This window comes from Vombatus ursinus, unplaced genomic scaffold (genome assembly GCF_900497805.2).
Source record: "Vombatus ursinus unplaced genomic scaffold, bare-nosed wombat genome assembly UNPS02003292.1, whole genome shotgun sequence".
NCBI classification, from domain to species: domain Eukaryota; kingdom Metazoa; phylum Chordata; class Mammalia; order Diprotodontia; family Vombatidae; genus Vombatus; species Vombatus ursinus.
The window spans coordinates 15223399-15244453 of NW_020943070.1; the positions used below are offsets into that span (position 1 = coordinate 15223399).

At 37.1% G+C, this 21055-nt stretch overlaps 1 protein-coding gene across 1 annotated transcript in view; it reads left to right on the forward strand.

The window, feature by feature from the left end:
• Positions 1-21055, forward strand: part of TBC1D15 (TBC1 domain family member 15) — a 75441-nt gene that overhangs the window by 47612 nt on the left and 6774 nt on the right. Inside the window, exons 12-14 of the mRNA XM_027874057.1 lie at positions 16310-16410; positions 20022-20121; positions 20601-20698. Coding sequence (XP_027729858.1) covers positions 16310-16410; positions 20022-20121; positions 20601-20698 — 299 coding nt within the window. The remainder of the gene's footprint in view (positions 1-16309; positions 16411-20021; positions 20122-20600; positions 20699-21055) is intronic.

Here is a 21055-nt window from a genome sequence, read left to right on the forward strand (position 1 = left end):
AGGGAGTACGTTCCAAGCATGGGAGACAATCAGTTGAAAGCACAGAGATGGGAAGTGGAGTGTGGTGAGGGCAAGTTTATCTGGATCATAGAGTACTGGTGAGGATATATAATATTTAACTAGTTTGCAAAGATAGGTTGGTGCCATATTTTAAAGTGCTTTAAAGCTAAATAGAGGAGTTTATCTTTTTATCCTAAAGGCAGTAGGAAGCCAAGTAGGAATTGGTTGAGAAGGGAAGTTACATGGTCAGATTTACACTTAAGTTACTTTGATTGCATTTTATAGGTTAATTGGAGTGATGAGTGACTTGAGGCAGGGAAACTGACTTGGAGGCTCTTGCAATAATTTAGGCAAGAGGTGGTAAGAGGATGTAAACTAAGGTAGGTAACCTGTGTGAGTGGAGAGAAGAGGTTAGATGCAAGAGAAATTGCGAAATTAGAATTGGTAAAATTTGTCAGCTAAATATGTAGGGTGAGGGAAACTACAGAGTTGGAGACAATACTAGGATCACAAATCAGAGTCACTGGAAGGATGATATTGCTTTCAATAGAAATAGAGAAGTTGGGGAGAGAGGAGGGTTTTAGAGGGACGATAATGAGTCCAGTTCTAGACATAATGAGTTTAAGATATCTCTGGGATATTCAGCTTGAGAAGTGTAATAAAAAATTGTTGATCTAGGGCTGAATCTTGGGGGAGAGAATAGGACTGGATTATAGAACTGGAAGTCATGTACATAGAGATAGTACTTAAATCCATGGAAACTGATGAAGTTACCAAGATAATATAGAGGGAGAAAAAAAGGGGACCCAGAGCAGAACCTTGGGGAATATTCACAGTAAGTGGGGAAGTGGTGGATTTTTTTTTAAAATAATGGGGGAAATTTGGACATGTTTTAAGGTAGTAGGGGAAAACAGTTGAAAGGTAGAGACTGCTGATTTGAGAGAGGAGGGGGAGGATAGTTGAGCATACAGTCTGCTACAGAAGACGGGAGGGGACGGGATTAAGCACATATGTAGAAGGCTTGACCTTGGCAAAGAGAAAGGCCATCTTTTTGTCTGAGATTTGGGGAAAGGAGAGAATAGGTGATGATGTCAAGGGCTTTTGAGATAAAGAGAATGGGGAAAAAGGGAGCTTATGTTGAATAGCCTTAATTTTTTAAGTAAGCTGAATGGCAAGGTTCTTAGCTGAGAGAGGTCATTAGGGAAATTCATCTAAGAAATGGGAAAGATGATGAATCAGATTCAGAGATATTAAACCCTATGTATCAGATATCCCAAATGTGTCCATATACTTTCCCTGGACCATTTGCTCCCAAGGCCCAATCGATTAAGTTGTTTCCCATTGCCATTTAAAATTCCCACTTCTTCTAGTAGGCAGAACCTTTCTGTTACTCTTCCCAGTATTCTCACTTTTTGAAGGTAATGATCAATTAAAATGCTCTGTCAGACCCCTCAGTTTATGATCCTTGCTTTCTCAAACCCCTTTCTGACAAATTTCTTCTGAGTGGCACGTAGCCCTTTTGGCTAGAAAGGCCAGTGAAATCCTCTTTCCCCACAATATTTCCTTCAAGAAGGTGGTAGATTTCCAACTCAAGCAAGCCATAATATTACATTCAGCAGATTGTTTCCTTCTTTTAAGAGATAGGCTAGAGGGGGCGGAGCCAAGATGGTGGAGGGAAAGCAGTGACTTGTCTTGGGCTCTCTCCCAAAGCCATCCAAATACCTAAAAAAATGGCTCTAAACAAATTCTAAAGCAGCAGAACCCGCAAAAAGACAGAGTGAAACAAATTTCCAGCCATAGACAGCCTGAATGGTTGATCTAAAAGATGTATCGCGCCAGGCGGGCAGAGGAACACAGTGTGGCATGGGCGCGCAGGCCTCAGCAACCCTTGAGCAGGCCTCAGAGGACTGAATTGCGGGCAACTGTGGCAGTTTCCAGACTTCTCAACCCTTGAATGCCAAAGACAACTTAGAAAGTCAGTGGGAAAAGTCTGTGACTGCGGTGAGAGAGGAGCTAGGTCTCAGCCACAAGTCCTGAGCATGCCCTTGGGGCAGCAGCTGCCTGCTGAGCTCCCGCCCCATAGACTGAGGGGGATTACAGGGATCTCTTTGCCAGTGCTGAGGCAGGAATCTCTTGCTTTACCGGTGCTTGGATCTGGGTCACAGTTCTGAGGGGCGGTCCTGGGGTGAGGAGGAATGCTGGTGTGGTGCAGCTTGTTGTGGCTGTAGAGAAGAAACGCCCCTTATCATACCACCTTGGAAGAACTGAAAATTTACAGGTCCCTAGAAGTACCTCTGAAAACAGATGTACAAACCCTCGAAGCTTGGGACAGTACACTCTTCACATTGGAAGCAGACTTTTATCTTAACAAAGAGTTTAAAACTCAAGTAATTGGCCAGGATCATGAGTAAGCAATGCAAAAAGAGTCAGACTAAATTATCTTACTTTGGTAACGAAGATCAAAACATACAACCAGAAGAAGACAACAAAGCCAAAGCTCCTACATCCTCCAAGAAAAATGTGAATCAGTCGCAGGCCTTGGAAGAGCTCAAAAGGGATTTTGAGAAGCAAGTAAGAGAAGTAGAGGAAAAGCTGAGAGTGATGCAAGAAAATCATGAAAAAACAAGTCAACAGCTTGCTAAAGGAGACCCAAAATTACTGAAGAAAATAACACCTTAAAAAATAGCCTAACCCAAATGGCAAAAGAGGTCCAAAAAGCCAGTGAGGAGAAGAATGCCCTAAAAAGCAAAATTGGAAAAATGGAAAAGGAAGTCCAAAAGATTACTGAAGAAAATACTTCCTTAAAAATTAAAATAGAGCAATTGGAAGCTAGTGACCTTATGAGAGATCAAGACACTGTAAAACAAATCCAAAAGAATGAAAAATTAAAAAAGCAATGTGAAATATCTCACTGGAAAAACAACTGACCTGGAAAATAGATCCAGGAGAGAGAATTTAAAAATTATTGGACTATCTGAAAGCCATGATCAAAAAAAAGAACCTAGACATCATCTTTCAAGATATTATCAAGGAAAACTGTCCTGATATTTTAGAACCAGAGGGCAAAATAGAAATGGAAAGAATCCACCGATCTCCTCCTGAAAGAGATCCCCAAAGGAAAACTCCTAGAAATATTGTAGCCAAATTCCAGAGTTCCCAGGTCAAGGATATTACAAGCAGCCAGAAAGAAATAATTCAAGTATTGTGGAAACACAATCAGGATAACACAAGATTTAGCTGCTTCTACATTAAGGGACCAAAGGGCATGGAATATAATATTCTGGAGAGCAAAGGAGATAGGATTACAACCAAGAATCACCTACCCAGCAAAACTGAGTATAATCCTGCAGGGGAAAAAATGGTCATTCAGTGAAATAGAGGACTTTCAAGCCTTCTTGTTGCAAAGACCAGAGTTGAATAAAAAATTTGATTTTCAAATACAAGACTTGAATGAAACATGAAGAGGTAAACAGGAAAGAGAAAATCATAAGAGACTTATTAAGGTTGAACTGTTTACATTCCTGCATGGAAAGGTGATATTTGTAACTCATGAAACCTTTGTCAGTGTCAGGGTAGTTGGAGGGGAAAAAATTATATGTATGTATATATAGATATAGATAGATAGAGGGCGTAGGTGAGTTGAAGATGAAGGGGTCATATCTGGAGAATAAAATTAAGGGGTGAGAGAGGAATATACTAGAAGAAGGAGAAAGGGAAAGGTAGAATGGGGTAAATTATCCCACAAAAAAAAAAAAAACAAAAACCAGAAAAGAAAAGGCTCTTACAGTGGAGGGGAAACAGGGGAAGGTGAGAAGGAATGAGTGAATCTTATTCTCATAGGATTTGACTTAAGGAGGGAATAACATACACACTCAATTGGGTATGGAAATCTGTCTTACCCTACAGGAAAATAGGAGGGGAAGGGGACAAGAGAGTAGGGGAATGATAGAGAGGAGGGCAGATTGGGAAGGGGAGTAATCAGAAGCAAATACTTCTGAGGAGGGACAGGGTCAAAAGAAAGAATAGAATAAATGGGTGGGCGGGATAGGATTAAGGGAAATAGAGTTAGTTTTTCACAGCATGTCTACTATGGAAGTGTTTTCCATAACTGCACATACATAACCTATATTTAGTTGCTTGCCTTATCAGTGAGGGTGGGTAGCGAGGGAGGAAGGGAGAAAATTGGGAACCCAAAGTTTTAAAAACACATGTTTAGAAAAAATGTTTTCATATGCAACTGGGAAATAAGAAATACAGGAAATGGGGTACAGAAATCCATCCTGCCGTACAGGAAAATTGAAGGGGAAGGGGATAAGAGAAGGGGGGGAGAGATAGCAGGGAAAGCAGACGAGGGGAAGGGTTATTCAGAATGCATGCCATCTTGGGGTGGAGGAGGGGTGAGATAGGGTGAAAATTTGGAGCTCAAAATCTTGTGGAAGTAAATGTTGAAAACAAAAAATAAATAAAAATTATCATAAAAATAAAAAGAGATAGGCTATAACTATGCAGTGCTCTCCTTCTTTAAAGTTATGATTCATTCAGTTGAAGCAAAGCTCCATAACCATATCTCCTGACTACTGTAGGGTCACTATTCCTTCTGATACACTTAAATAAATGATATGGGTTGGACCTAGCCTCCTAGTAAAAATTTTAATTTGGCCTAGTAATTTTAATTCTAATTCAGATATTCTCAGCTTCATTTTGTATCTTATATCTTAAATAGTTTGAGTACCTTAACAGTTGACGAGAGGCACTGTGGTATAGTGGACAGAGAACTGGCCTTGAAACCAGAAAGACCTGGGTTCAAGTCCTGCCTGTGACACATATTGACTATGACCTTGAGCCACTTAACATCTTAGTACTCTTGGGAGCTTTCTAAGACTAGCAATTGAAGATAAGGTATGCGTTGATAGTGGGAATTTCCTTAGTGGGGAGTTTTTATATCAATGAAATCACAGGTCCCTTCCCTTTCCTAACATTTGATATGAAAAGCATTTTCTTCCTTAGTAAGATAGATTTTTGAAGAAATATTATCTCTGAGAGCTATTATATTTTCTCATCCCTGCTTAATGAGACCTAAACCAAGGCTCCTTTGACATTTTCCTGTGTAGTTATCAAGAGGGATTAGAAAAACTGGAGTGGCCTTGTGGCAGTTATCCCTAGAATAGGCATGAGTCCTGCCATGCAGTCTTAAGAGACTGGTAACTCTTAGGGCAGAGCTTAAAGTTTTCTAAAGACTGTCATACCAGAATGGGGACCAGAAGTGGCTACCTGATGTAACAGCTGCTAGGGATAATATGTTATTGGTAAGTAACTATAGTTTGTCATTAAATTATAGCTTTGGCAATGAGGGAGTAATGTGACTTGAATATAGGTTATTTATGATGTTAAAAGTTCCATAGGAACAATATACATGAAGACTAATATTACAGTAGGGTTTCATAGCATCATGGTTAATGTACAGAATATTGAACTTCAAGTCAAGAGACTTGGTCAGATATCCTGGCAGTGATGCTTAGCTGTTTGATCATGGTCAAGTCATCTGACCTCTCTGATCCTTCGTTTCCTTATCTCTACAACAGGGATAATAGTATATGTGCAGAATTACTCGAAGGAAAGCATTTTATAAACGAAAGCACTATGAGCTATGCTTGTATTTGGATATGTTTGCATTGAAGATGGTGGCGAGTAGTGCTGGGCCTGGAGTCAGGAAAATCATCTTTGTGAGTTCAGATCCAGTCTCAGATCTGTGTGACCCTGTGGACAAATCACTTAACCCTCTTTGCCTCAGTTTCCTCATATGTAAAGATTTGGTGGGGAGGGTAGGGAGAGAATAGAGTTCTGCAGCTGTGGTGGTGCTGATGAAAATTTAGAGATTAAAGGATATTGATGGTCTTGAAGATCCTCTCTGTAGTCCATGGCAAGGACAGTGTGTGACTTTTGCCTCATAACTCATTTAGTTTGGCTTTTTAGTTGACCTGATGAAGACCCTTGTCCCTTGCTGGTGGACATAGCACCTTGGCATCTGCTGTGGGGATTAGGGATGGGAGGCACTAAACAGAAACCGAGGTCTCTATTGTTGAAGACTATAAAATTTAGTTAGGGAGGCAAACGTATGCACATGAAATAACTTTACAAAGTTACTTTTTGGCACTAAATGCTACATGACTAATACAAATACTGCAAAAGTCAAGAGATGCAAATAAAGGAGAGAAGAAAATAGGGTAGAGTTGTTCAGGGAAGGCTTTTTGGGGTTAAAGTTTAATAATAATTCTGGTCACACTTTTTTTTTTACTTTGCCTAATTTTATAAACACATTCGCTCATATACCTAGAATATCGAAGCCTCGATGACAAGCAAGTAAGGTTTACCTTACCTTGTTTTACTTTCTGAGCAGGCCTATGGCTGTGATTTGAGAGGAAAGAAGTTCTGTCCTTAATACTTCTCTGGAGCCCTTGTAACCATTTTTGTGGCAACTGAATTTTACTTGAGGGAGAAAAGGAGAACTGTTGTCAATCGGGTCTTTTGCTCATTTTTGTTTTTTAGTAGGAACCTAAGCTATGTGTGTTTCATATTTTTGAAAACTGACTGGGTCTTCTTATGATGCTGGTTCCCTCTGTTTAAGGAGGCAGGAAAATGTGTATCAGGGAGATTTCTATCCAAGATAGTTAAATAGAAAACAATTTTTGATATTTTAGCTGTCTGGAAAATTTCCCTGTAACAACATCCCATGATGATGCCCAAATTAAGATGTTTCTTAATTTCACTCCACTAATATAGAAATTAGGATTTACTGGATAAAGTTCTAGACTTTGAGTCATGAAGCCCAAGGTTCACATCCAACTCGGTTACAAACTGAGTGATCTTGGACAAGTTGCTGAATCTTCCGGAGCTTCAGGGACTTCACGCCTGTTGTGCTGACCTCCGAGGCTTGTTGTGAGTGACAGAGTGCCTGGAAAGGGCTTTGTAATCCCCAGAGCTCTGTCTTCTGTTCCTGTTGTTATTGTTATGAGTTGTGTCCTTCAAAATCTCTTCATTTTAAGAAGGAGTATATTAGGCTTGTTGAGAGTCTTCTTTCCTGCAAACCACTCCTCTCCCCGCCCCAGCCCTTTTTACTCCACTTGTTAATTTTCTACGAAAATAATTTTAATGAAATACTTCAGGGCCTACAGTTGTGCTTATTAATATGTGTATCAGTCAGCACTAGTCTAGAATCTGAAGTGTTATTGAATACTAATTTAATCAACCTTAATCTTTCTTTAATTAAAATGAATTTATACATTAATTCTTGCCCCTGAAACCCATGACATATTTCCAAAGGACATCAGGTATAAAATAAAATACATTAAAACTCATCAGAAAAGCAAGATTATTTGTACTCCTTTCTTCACAGTGTGCATTAGAAATATATCAGTGGTTCTACATGAAAGCTTCACGTTTACGACTAAGTCTTCAGAAATTTTTTATTCTGTAAAAACTTTTAAAGATATCTTTCACAACTGACAGGGAGTCTGTAAATCTTTTACTTCGCAAAACTTAGTATTGCATTTGCAGTTGAAACATTTTTATGGTAATACTTTGCAGTAGGGAAAGGAGGTTTAGTTTGTTCCAGTGAAATGATTCTCCTTGGAGTGGGTACAGTTATTTAGATCTAATTTAATTTAAAATAATTTCATATAAATTTTATCTTAGCTTCCATGGGTAGGTACAGGTATTCACAAAATTATAAGAAAGTAAAATTTTTGAAAAGCACACAAGATAGAAAAGAGATTGTAAAAGTGATAGTACATGTGTCTGTAAACCTAGTAAGCACAACATCAAAGTTATGATTGTGGAAAAATGTGTGAATATTGTTCCCACCAACAGAAATAGTTAAGTTAGAGAAGAAAGGTTTAGGGCTGAAAGCTGAGATAATCAAACTTGGGCTTAGGATAGGAGGTAGAACATTAGAGGTCAGGAGAACAGTGTGAACAAAGGAATGAAAGCATGAGGGCATGTATAGGGGTTCTCTGGAGCAGAGATCACATGGAGGAGAGTAGTTTAAAATGAGACTATAAAGGTATAGTGATGCTGGAGGGCTCGTTTAGCTGCCTGGTTATGTAGTTTGAACTTTACTTGATAGACAGTAGGGAAGAGGGTGGACATACTGATAGCAGCAAGAAGTGTTAACTGACTTGAAGTGAAGAGATAGAAGTGGGCACAGAAAGGCAGCACAGCAGTCTTAACCATTTATTCTAGGGGCAAATAGCTCCTTCCTGAACAGAATATAGACAGTTCTCACTTTGTGTCAATTTGCATTACACAAATTCAACTTTACGTAAAGAATGCTGAAGGAAATCCAAATTCCAAAAGACCACCTATGTTAACGTCATTGTACAGTACTGTGCTCTCTCTCTGTGCTGCTGCCCCTTGGCTGGATGTTCTGGCCCCATCCCGCCCCCCAACAAAAACTAAAACCCTGCAAGTGAAAACAGAAAAATGGAAGTGCAGAGAGACTATTGCTGCTGCTGCTGGATCAGGGGCTTGGCTTGAGACCTCCTCTGCTGAGAGAGGAGACCTTTCCCTGCTCTGTCCACCTACCCACGTGTCCAGCCCCCTGTGTCTGACTTCCATCCATCTGAGCTCAGTTACTGGCCCCCGGGTATTACCTATCCTTGCTTGTCTGTGGCAGGCCCCCATGTGGCTGGCCCTGGACTCCATGTGTTCCTTCTTTTGTTCTCACTTCTTTATCCCTGGCCCTTGTGTGTCCTTAAACCATGTGTTGGCCTCCTCCCTGCCTCCTTCCCACCTTTCCCCCTTCCCTACATCTGTGAACAAATTCGCATTGCATTGCATAATAGCAGTCTACAGAATGGCTCACTTTATATAAAATGAGAACTGTCTGTGCTTTGATATGAATTCAAGGGCATTACTGAATTACCAAATAGTACAAAATTGATGTTTCTAATGATCCTAACCAAGAAAAAGTTAAATTGTGTTCAGCATACGTTATTTAACGAAAGCAGGACAATATGTAATACATTTTATGAAGCTGTTCATCCAAAGTGATTAAGGGAGAACATACTCTTGAAAGACATGAACCCTCAGCTTTTTGGAAGACCCAGGTAGCCAAGGGTGCCTCTTATACCAGGGTTCCATCTAGCCTAGGTTTCGCTGTACAAAGATGTTACTACTCAACGTTAGGATTAAAATAACAGATCCTTGACACCATGTCCTATTGAGCCAAGCACCTGGCTTTTCTAATTTAGTCCAACATTAATAAGTTTTTGCTGTTAAGCAAGGCAGTTACCTAAGGTGCCAGGCAAAGACAAACATGAAAAGGTCTTGCTACCAAGAGCTTATATCTTTCTTTTGATTTTTTGCTATTCCTCCAAGTCCAAGTTTGACATTGAGGTAGGCAGCATGATGTACTGAAAAACTCAGAGAATTGTTCTAGATCCAATTCTGTTACTATCTAACCGTGTAATGTTGGTAGGATAGTTATGCTTTCTATTTCCTCATCTGTGTACTGCAGGTATTAGACCAAATGTAAGGTCTTCCTAACCAGTCCTCTCCACCTCTACCTCTTCTAAGCTCTGGTTTTCTTTAAGGATCAATTCATGTGCCACTTTTATGGTAAAACTTTTCTTATCCTCATTGTTGGTGTTCTTTACCATATCAAATAATCATGAACATACTTATCCGTTTATGTGTTGGATCAGTGACATCATGAAGGTACTTCTTAGAAAGAAGTAACTTTTTATTTCTAGAGTAAAATACACAGTACTTTGTACTTATGAAGTACTTAATACATACTTGTTACTGAATTTCAGACAGTGATATAGTTAGGGACTTGAAAATATGGGAGCAAGTAGAATGAATTTTTAAAATAATCTTCCAACCTTTGGACACATATCTACTACTAAACAGGTGCCTTTCTAACCAAGAAAGCAGCACTCGGGGACCACACAATCAGGGTGTGATCTGCCTCCCAAATCCTCCATTCACACATTTGATAATGCTGTACCAATTTGATTATGCTACTGCTTTCTGCTCCATCAAGTAACAAGATAAATTATTGTTTTCTAAAAAATATTAGCTTGTTCTGTTCAGCCACACCTCAGTTATAAGAGTAATATGCATATCAAGTTAATATGAAGACCAGACAAACATTTCTGCTGATACTGGTATCCTCATCAGAAAAAAAAAAGTTCTTTCAGTTTGCTTTGGGTTGGTTGGGATAAAGGATGTGCAAGGATTGCAGTTGTTTTTAGTATCTGAATAGTTGTCACTTGGCAAAGGGATTTGAATTGTTCTTCTATTCCCAAGAGAACAAAAGTAGGACCAGTTGATTAAAGTTACAGAGAAGTAGGCTTCCTGCAAAGTAGGGAAAATTTCTGATACTTGAGTTATTCAGAAATGCACTAGGCTGCCTTGGGAGCCAGTGAGTTCTTCATGTTTAGAGGTCCTTAGTCAGAAGTTAAACATAACTTTCTTCCAGGAATTTATAAATGAATTCATCCTTAAGGTGATGTGAGGAGATTGTGGATGAGGTTCCAAGAAGGAGCATAAGTGCTACTAGTCAGGCAGTACTCCCAGGCATGCAAGTGTGTGACTCCCCATTCCCACAAACACACAAATGAACAGTGGCTCAGACATACAGTATGATGTGTACCCAGATCCAGACCCCAGGTCTCTGGGTCTCTGCCTTATATCTGATTGTTGTCAGATTCACAGGAACTGAGTGGGAGAAGGACCTTAGGGGCAGTCGTCAATTTGGACTTCAATCCCTCTCCCTCTTTTTTGCCCCACTCCCAGTGATTGTGGTCATTGTGATTAGGAAAGTTGGCTAATCTTGCATACATGGATTAGCTTAAATTTGTTAAGGTGATTATAATTAGAAGAGCTTTTCATTGCTTGTGTAAATGAAGTTGACTCAATATTGGGTACATAAGTATATAGGTAAGTCATATAGGTATACTTCTTATTATATAGGTAAGTCATTCAGTGGTAAAAGAGTCATTTTTGTCAGCTAGACAGAATTAGATAGATCCTTCTGTTCTGTGATTCCATGATTCTCCCTTTTCATCTCGTCTTTGTTTCACATTCTCATCTATCTTCAGAATCAAACCATATATAGTTAAAAATCTGATTTAAGTTATCAGTAATATTGCAAGTTAGAGCACAAATACACCCTATTGCTAAAATCACTGTTGTCAGTAAATTCACCAAAGTTATATCCTCCTGGCCAATAAAATATTTATTAGAAATCTGAGAGCACACAGGAATAATAAATCATATCCTTTGTTCTAACAATTTCTAATAGAATTATAAAGCTATTAATGCTGTTGTTTATAGCTAATAATAATAGCGCCGTCCTTCAGATTTGGGAATAAGCTCTTTACATGGCTAAGTACTTGTGCTAGTCTGCATCCACTGTCACTTTCATTTCAAACTTTTTATAGTTTGAGACAAGCCCTGAGAACAACTTAGAACCGTTCTGAGGGTTAGGGATCTGGATTTAGTTGTACCTGAAGCCTAACTAATGCTGCTGTGGTGCAGAGAGTACTCAATCATCTGACACTTCATTTATGGTCCCAAGGCAATTAAGATATGTCCTTGGGCACTCCCATTAGTAGGGTTACAATACAGGATCTTAGAGATCACTAGTCCATTTTCCTCATTTCAGTAATGAGGAAATTGAAGCTCAGAAGAGTTAAGTGCTCAAGGTCACAAAAGTGGAAGAGCTAAATCAAATCAGGTATTCAAGGTCCAAATCCAGTATTTCTCTGTCTGTACTTCATGACCCACCCCCATGGTCAATAGTTACCTTATTGCAATTATGCTGTTAATTAATTTTCACTTCACCTTTTAACTTAGGTCCTGGAAATATTGAGAAAAACCAAGTTATTAAAGTGAGATGGAAGGTTGAACATCACTATTAGCGTTAATAACTAATGATTTTGTTGTATTTTGTCTTTACCTATTCCAAACACAAAGGAATTAGAGTGAATGATAAACTTCAAATCTTTGGAACTCTTAAAAGAAGAAATAATTTCTTGAACAATTAGAGAATAGAACTTAATAATTTTTTAAAGGCTAGAAGGGAACTCGGACCTTCTTGTCAAACTCGCTCTTTTACAGTTAAAGCTTATTGAGGATATGATTTGGCCAAGGTCAAGAATCTAGTTGTTATCCCAATTCAGACCATAACTTCACCGTTCTAAGAATTTATTTAATATTAATAAAAATGCAAAAATTGAACAATAATATAAAAAAGGTACTAATAATATCTTGAATGAAATAACCCAGTATGAATTGTTTTCCTGTTAGTAGAAGTCCCTGATCACTGTGTCTAGATTACAAGAACTCAAGGGAATTCAAAATTAAAAAAAAAAATTGAAAAGGAAGATGAGGGCTATTGCTTGATGAAAACAAGGATTCTAAGACTAGGGTTTTGTTTGTTTTTGAGAACTAGTGACTTTATTTTGTGTTGACAGATCTGTCTGAAGTGCCTACCAGTTATGCTGTTCTAGTGTGGAATTTATAGCAAATGTGGGAATTGTGACAGGATCACGAGTAGCCTCAGTAGCACGAGAAGAAGAGGTTGAGGTAGGATGAGCAGTGGAGAAAGGACATGTAAATTGAACCAGTAACAGAGAAATTGGCTTAGAAATATTGTTGCTTATGCTTCCTGGATTATATAGAGAGGGAAGATAAAGAAGGGTGAACACAAATTTCCTGAGAGAAGAAAAATCGATTTTTTTAAAAAGGACTATATAGTTTTATATGCATTAACTTTTAGATGTGCTATTTTGCTGTTCCTCTTATATGCAGTGAAAATTAGCTTTTTGGAAAGGTAATTTGTATAATAAAGAGCAGTTGCTTTTTTAAAAAAAGATTAGTGAGTACAATTATGATTACTGTAGAAGTTCCAAAAATAATTGGATAAATTATTAATGGAATGGAGCACGGGCTACTTTTTGCCCTTTTCCTAAAAATTGAAGAGTGAGTGAGAGAGTGTGTGTGTGTGTGTGTGTGTGTGTGTGTGTGTGTGTAAATATGCTTAAAATGTTCTAGTGTGACTATGGACAAGTGACTCAAACTCTGTACTCTAGACAAATCTCTAGTACTGTAAATTGCACAGAATGTACAAACCTTCGTTGGTGGAGGGAGTTTCCTCATCCAGAAGTTCCTGATACCAATAAAATAAAAGGTCTAGTTTTTATCCCTCTAGTAAGTATCTGAGCAAAATATTTACCAATAGATTATTTTATAGTTTTTAGGTATATTTTACCCATTGTATGGACCTGTGTGATAGTCTAACTCTGCTGGATATTATAATCAATCAGCAAGCAATTATTAAGCACCTTCTGAGAGACAAAAGAAAGACAAAAGTGAAAGTCCCTGTCCTGAAGAAACATATTTGATCCAGGTATATGCCAGGCACATATATAAGTAAATACAAAATAGAAGGTAACTTCATGGAGCATGACTGTAGTCATTGTAGGAGATTAGGAAAGATTTTTTTATAGGAGGTAGTATTTGAACAAAGCCTTGAAGTAAACTAGGAGAGAGTGCATTCCAGGTGTGAGGGACAGGGAAATGAAGGTATTGAATGTTGTTAGAGGAACAACAAGAAGGCCCAAGTGGCTAGACCACAGAGTTCAGGAAAGGGAGTAATTTATAATAAGCCTGATAGGTATAGGTTCGAGCCAAGATGTAAAGGGTTTTAAATGCCAAATAGGATTTTGTATATAACTTTGCAGGTAATAGGGAACTACTGGAGTTTGTTGAATGTCAGATCTTTGCTTTATGAATATTATTTTGGAGGGGTAGCTAGGTGGTGCAGTGGATAGAGCACTGACCCTGAAGTCATGAGGACCTGAGTTCAAATCCAGCCTCAGGCCAAACACTTGACACTTACTAGCTATGTGTCCCTGGGCAAGTCACTTAACCCCAATTACCTAAAAAAAAAAAAAAAAAGAATATTATTTTGGCAGCTCTATGGAGGATATATTGGAGAGGGCACCAGCAAAAAATAAGGTAGGCGGCCATTGCGGTAGGCCAAGTGAGAGATGATGAAGTCAAGAACTAGAATGGTAGCCATTTGAGTAGAGAGAAGGGACTGGATGAGAGAGCTCTTGTGGAGGTGGAATCTACAGGATTTGGCAGTTGATTGGGTGTGTAGGAGTTGAAGATGATTCCAAGGTTTTGAACCTAGGTAATTGGGAAAGTGTTGGTATGCACTGGAAAAACAGAACATTTGCATCCACAATTGTCTACATTTCACTTGAATGACCCATTGACATTAAAAATAGAGTATTCTCTTTCCTCCAAAACATTTTACTTTCTTTCTTCATTGTTTCTGGCTTTGGTACCATCATTTACTCAGTCTCTTGTGTTTGAAATATTGGGGTTATCTTTGATTCTTCTCTTTCCCCATTCCCCAACTAATCAGTTTCTAGGTCTTGTTTCCATGTAACATTTCTTGAATATTTACCCTTTTCTTTATCTTCTCACAGCTCTAGTATAAACTTTTATCAACCCTTAGGACTCGTTTTATTATCCTACTTGCCTTTTCATATGTCTTCCTGCCTTTACTACCTCTCCCCACCTCTTCCACCCTTCATCTGTCCTTCATACTGTTGGAAGAATAGTCTTTCTTATGAGAGGCAGGATGATAGAGCCTTGGAGTCATGAAGACCTTGATTCATTCATATCCTGCTTTTGTCATAGACTGGCTATGTGATCCTGGACAGGTCATTTAACTTTTCAACATTCCAGGCAATTCTTTTGGGACAGTAAATTATAGGATAGGTATTGATATGAAATAATAGAAGGAACATCCTTATTGGGATTTCCCTACATCCTCAGGTCTTTGTATTCCTTTCTTTCCTTGAAAATGCAGATATTTTAAAATTAGGGTGGGGTGAGGAGGCACAGCTAGTTGGCACAGTAGATAAAGCACTGGGCCTGGAGTCAGGAAGACTCATCTCCCTGAGTTCAAATCTGGCCTCAGAAGACACTCACTAGCAGAGTGACCCTGGGCAAGTCACTTAACCCTTTTTGCATCAGTTTCCTCATCAATAAAATGTGCTGGAGAAGGAAATGGCAAAGCACTCCAGTATCTTTGCCAGGAAAACGCCAAATGGGATCATGAAGAGTTGGACATTGAAACGACTGAACAGCAACAATGAATAACAAAGCATTTGGGAGAATTCTTTATAAAATCACAGTACAGCAAACTAATCATTTCCTGTGGGCTGAGCTCTAAGCTAGAATCTAGAGAAGATAGCAGTATTTAGATAATATACTCCCTGTCCCCAAGGATCATACAATCTCTTAGAGGAATGAGATACTAAGATAGAGAGCTATTATTATAGTAAATATTTTTCATAAACATTTTTCAGTACATTACTTGTCTTTAAAAATCTTTCATCATTGCACAATAATAATTTTTAGTTATATTTCTCCTTGATAATGTGAGTGCATGCATGTATGTGTGTGAGTGTGTGTAGGTATAGGTAGCTATAGCAATAACATTTTACCAAGTCACGAGAGAGAAATAATTCATTCTTTTCTTTAAGTTGCTTATAGGTCCTCTCTTGATGATTTGGAGAATTTTCTTGTGACTGTTGACTGCGTAGACTAGAAAAGTATATAACCTTTCAGAAATTTACTAAGATACTACCTTTTTTTGGTTACCTAAGAAAGTTGTAGGTAATAAAATGTGTATCCATAAGGTTTTCTGAAATGTTGACTGAAGCTTCCTTTAAATTCAGCTGTTTGAGAGAATATTAAGTTAATTGTCATATGCTGGATCACATTTTAAATGACTAAACCTGATTTAATGGAATTTTCAAGCAGTTTTCTTAGGATGGTGCCTCATACTTTCTTTTAGTCTGTGTTTGCCATTTAATCATTGTAGAGATTTCCTGGTGTGGAAATGTCTTCCCACACTACAGATAAGTAAGTCATCTGTAATGTAGTCTTACAGAGTTACCTGAGACAGAGCTTCAAGAAGTTGCTCATTGTCATACAGTTAGTATGTGTTAGGGGCAGTCCTTGAACCTAGCTTTTACAGATTCCAGGTTCAGCCTTCTATTTACTATGTTATGCTGTTTCTCTGCCTCCTTTCTATAGTAGGTGTTTAATCAATTTTCATTGAAACAATGAATGACATTCATATGTGTCTTTTAGAGCACATAAGGGTATTAAAATTTTGCCATTGTTAAAGTACATTCATATTTACCGATATTAAAATTTGGTAATGTGTTAACTTAAGTTTGTAATATATTAATTTCTTCTTCCCCTTTTTTTCTTGTAGGATATGTCCAAGGGATGAGTGACTTGCTTTCCCCTCTTTTGTATGTAATGGAAAATGAGGTGGATGCTTTTTGGTGCTTTGTGTCTTACATGGATCAAATGGTAAGAAAAAGATTTTCTTTACTTTGGACCTACCAATTGTAGCTTTAGTGATAGAATTTTCCTTATGTAGGTCTTTTTAATTTGTGGATTTAGATGGCTTGAAGAAATATTTGTATAAATTTTTTCCAGTTTTTTTTTCCCCCTTTCGTGGTCCCTCAAGACTTGGGAATGTTGACATTATTTTCTGTAATAGAAAAAAGTATTTTTAAGAATGTAAATAGCAGAAGGATCAGAATTTAATATAAGAAAGCATTCATATCTGTGCAAGAGTCATGGGCCTTTCTAGAATATTGATCAAATAAATGAATTTTTCCCATGCAGAATAGTTGATCTTGGTCTTTTTATCTACTTGAGACAAGGCTTAATCATACATTAAGTAATCGCTCTACTGCTCCTGATCATAGTATGACCTTGGGCTTTGTCATTGTAATAATTCTTCAACCTCTCTAATTTTTTCCTCTTGCGTTTTGCTTGTTTAACCACGCCCCTTTCTTTGTAATTCATTGATATTTTCCTCAGAAATGTATAATTATTAGCATGTATAGGACATTGTGCCTGTCTTCAACTTAAAACCATTTGAAACAGTGTAAGTTCCCAGAATAATGTAATTGGAGTATTAACAAGGAAATAAAGAGAATTCATCTAAAAATAGTGGATTCTAAGGGAAAAGATGAGAGCTTAGCACAGATAAGTAACAAGAGAAACAAAAATAGTTATTGACAGAATTGGAAATCTAGTGACCTGACTCAAGAGGAAGAAGAGGATGCTTAGAGGAGATTTTTGAAAAGGAAGGCAAGGTATAGAGAAAAGTAAGAAGCAAGAAGCAGGTATGTAGGTAGGTTTAGATCCTGTAAAAATTACACATGTATTTGTACTTTCATGTTTTTCTTCTTGTGCCTGTATTTGATGAATGAGAAGCACTCCTAGGCAGATTTAAACTATTTTCTCAAAGCAACCCTCAAATTTTCTTTTCTCCTCATTTTTTAATAATTTTTTATGTTTTCCCCATTTACATATAAAGACAATTTTTAACATTAACTTTGTAAAACTTTAGGTTCCAAATTTTCTCCATCCCTTCCTCCTTCACTTCCCCCCTCCCTAAGACAGTAAGCAATTTGTTATAGGTCATATGTGTTCAATCATGCAAAACATATTACCATGTTAATCATGTTGTAAAAGAAGACACAGACCCAGAGGGGAAAAAAAGCCCACATAAAATTAAAGAAAGTGAAAAATGGTATGTTTTGATCTTTATTCAAGATTTCATCAGTTCTTTCTTTGGAGGTGGATAGCATTTTTCATCATGAGTCCTTTGGAATTGTCTTAGATCATTGTATTGCTGAGAATAGCCAAGTCATTATTAATCATCATACAGTATTACTGTTACTATATACAATGGTCTCCTGGTTCTGCTCACTTCACATAAGTCTTCCCAGGTTTTTCGGAAACCATCCTGCTAGTCATTACTTATAGCACAATGATATTCCATTGCAGTCACATACCACAGCTTGTTCAGCCATTCCCCAATTGTTGGGCATCCCCTCAATTTCCAATTCTTTGCCATCAGAAAAAGAGCTGCTATACATATTTTCATGTAAATAGGTCCTTGCCCCTTTTTTTGATCTCTTTGACAAATCTCAAATTTTCATCATGTTGCATATGTTTTGGGTTGGGTGGTACATGAATAGCCTACTGAGCTATTTTTTAAAAAGAAATTCATTTTGAGGTGAGAAATATTTAGAGCAAGCAACAGCATTTCTCACTTTTTTACTCTACTGCTATCCTCTATAGTTTTTCTTAGTTTGTTTCCTTTTCATTTTTCCTGTTTCTTTGCTTCCTTTCCTTCTCTCATCTAGCTCTTCCTGTCTGTTGATTTATCTGGTCTCCACTTCTCAAGTAAACATAATCCATAATTTATTAAACTTTTAAAATGCTATTTTACTATTAAACTTGGGTACATTTAACTTTTGTTTCTCCTGGGCAAGAAATAATATGCTTTTGAATTATTTGAAGGCTAGTATTGTTTGCTTTAAAATTTTTTTAATTCATTAATTAATCAATATTGAATTAAATGAGCACTTTCATATATATAATAGAACAGAAAAAGAAGATCGTACATCTGTAAATCATTATATACAGCTTGCGTTTCTTTTAAAATCCAAAAAATTCCCCATGTAACTTTCAGAGCTTTTCTGCTTCTATGATTCTAGCCTTCCTTCTGTGCATTTTAAAAATACTTCAATGATCCTCTTTTCTTTCTTTGTTTCTTTTTTTTTTTAAGTAACCCCATCACTACCCCGCCCTTTTCTTCCTCCCTCCTCCCCCAATTTTCCCATTGGAAAAAAAAAAGGAAAGGGAAGTCCTTGTAACAAATGTGCATATAGTTAAGCCAAAAAAAAAAAATGAAACCCCCAAAAAACCCCAAAACCAAAACCCATATTGCCTGTGTCCAAAAAACATATGTCTCAAAAAACAAAAATGTATGTCTCATTCTTCACCTTGAGTCCTTCGCATGTAGTTTCATCATTGGTCCCTTGGCATCCTGATTTGGCATTGTATTGACATTTATGGTACAAATTGCTCTCCAGGGTTCTGTTTTACTTCACTCAGTATCAGTTTATGCAAATTTCCCCAGGTTTCTTTGAAACCTTTTCTTTTGTCTGAATTCTTTTCTAGAATATTTGAACCAGTTCATAGCTCCACCAATAGAGCGTTAGTGTGCCTGTCCTCCCATAGTCCTTCCAGCAATTGCCTTTTTCATCTTTTGTCATTTTTGCCATATGATGTATATGTAAGGTGTAATCTCAGAAGTGTTTTAATTTGTATTTCTTGTATTATTAGTAATTTGGAGCCTTTTTTTTTCCCAAACTTGATGTTGCTAGCTTGCATTTCTTCTTTTGAAAACTAACTATTCATATCTTTTGACCGTTTGTCTTTTGGAGAATGGGCTTATATTGTTCTTAATGATCCCCCTGTGGCTTGTAGTGATTACCTTTTCCTTTTCTAAACACTAACATATGGTGAAACTTAATTTTGCTATTATATACATCAATTTTATATGATGAAAGCTTATTATAATACTTTTCAAAGGATCTAAGGAATTGTTAAAATCTAAGAAATGCACCTAAGCAACTGTTCATTTGTATCAGTTTAATGTGGAGAAGTACTTAGAAGTTGATTTAAAAAAAAAACCCAACCCAAAAAAGAAGTTGATTTCATTTTACAATTTGAGATATAGAATGAAAGGAAATAATTTGGCAACTGTTTGTTTTCCTTAATGTTCCTATGTATAGTTGCGTGACACTTTTACCATTAAATTTCTTGTTCTTGATGGAAAGTATATGAATTATTCACTTCAGAGATGATGTCTCTGCATTTTGTTTTAGAAGAGAATAAAAGAAAAAAATTTGCCTTGCCAAGACAACCAAACCAAATTTTTTCCATCTTTGTAGGTTCTACTTTTAGAATTAAGTGTTCATCCCAGATATCAACAGAATAATGATAAGTCCATGTTTGAATTTATAAATGGCACTTTTGTAATATGTGATTATCTGGATGGTATAAAGTATTTATATCCTCCATGGAGCCATAATAATTCTTTCCTTTTAAAGCATCAGAATTTTGAAGAACAGATGCAGGGCATGAAGACACAGTTAATTCAGCTAAGTACCTTACTTCGCTTGCTGGATAGTGGATTTTGCAGTTACTTAGGTATGTTATGTGAATCAAAACTAATTCCTAATTTTAGTAGGTTGTTTACAAAAAACCGTTTAAGGAGCTCTTAAGAAAAAAAGACTGTAACAATTTTATAGACATTTTTGGAAAATGAATGACTGAAACTGAATCATCTTTTTATAACTGTAGTCTGGAAAAAATACAATGGTTCACTGAATGAAATGTGATTTTATATACATGTATGTATTTGTATACATATATGTATGTATTTGCACACAGGTACATTCATATGTGTGTACATGGGTATGCAACTGATTTTTTCCCCTTCATATTTAACCTGTGAGTTTTCATTATTTGATAATTACTAATGCATATTTAAACACAGTACTCTTTTAATAGCCTAGACTAAATATGTTGTAAGTTTCATAGATAGCTTTGAAATGTGTTACAGTATCACATATGCCACAATAGCATGCTTTTTGTTTTTAAAATATGTCTTTTTCCTTTCTTTTTAGAATCTCAAGACTCAGGATACCTTTATTTTTGTTTCCGTTGGCTTCTAATTAGATTCAAAAGGGAATTTAGCTTTCTAGATATTCTTCGATTATGGGAGGTAACAAACTGTATTTTATACTTACTGAATCTTCACTTCTGTTATCCAGAGAAACAAATTTTGTTCTGTAGAGTACAACTGGAATTTACTGGTGTTTTTGAATGTATTAAGGTTTTACATTTGCAGTCTTTCCTTCTATATCACTAGTCTGCCCATGGAAGTGCTAGGCTCAGAGTCTTCCAAGGTGTTTTGGAGTCCCTGGGAGTATATCAAAATCCATCAGAGACGGGAGAAGGGGAAGGTAGTGTCAGGTATACCTTGGAACCATCTCTTCTGACCAGGAGCTGCTAGAGCTGTGAACAAGTGCCTTGGGAGGGCTTCATCCCAAGAAGAAGTTTAGCAAATCTGGCATAGACC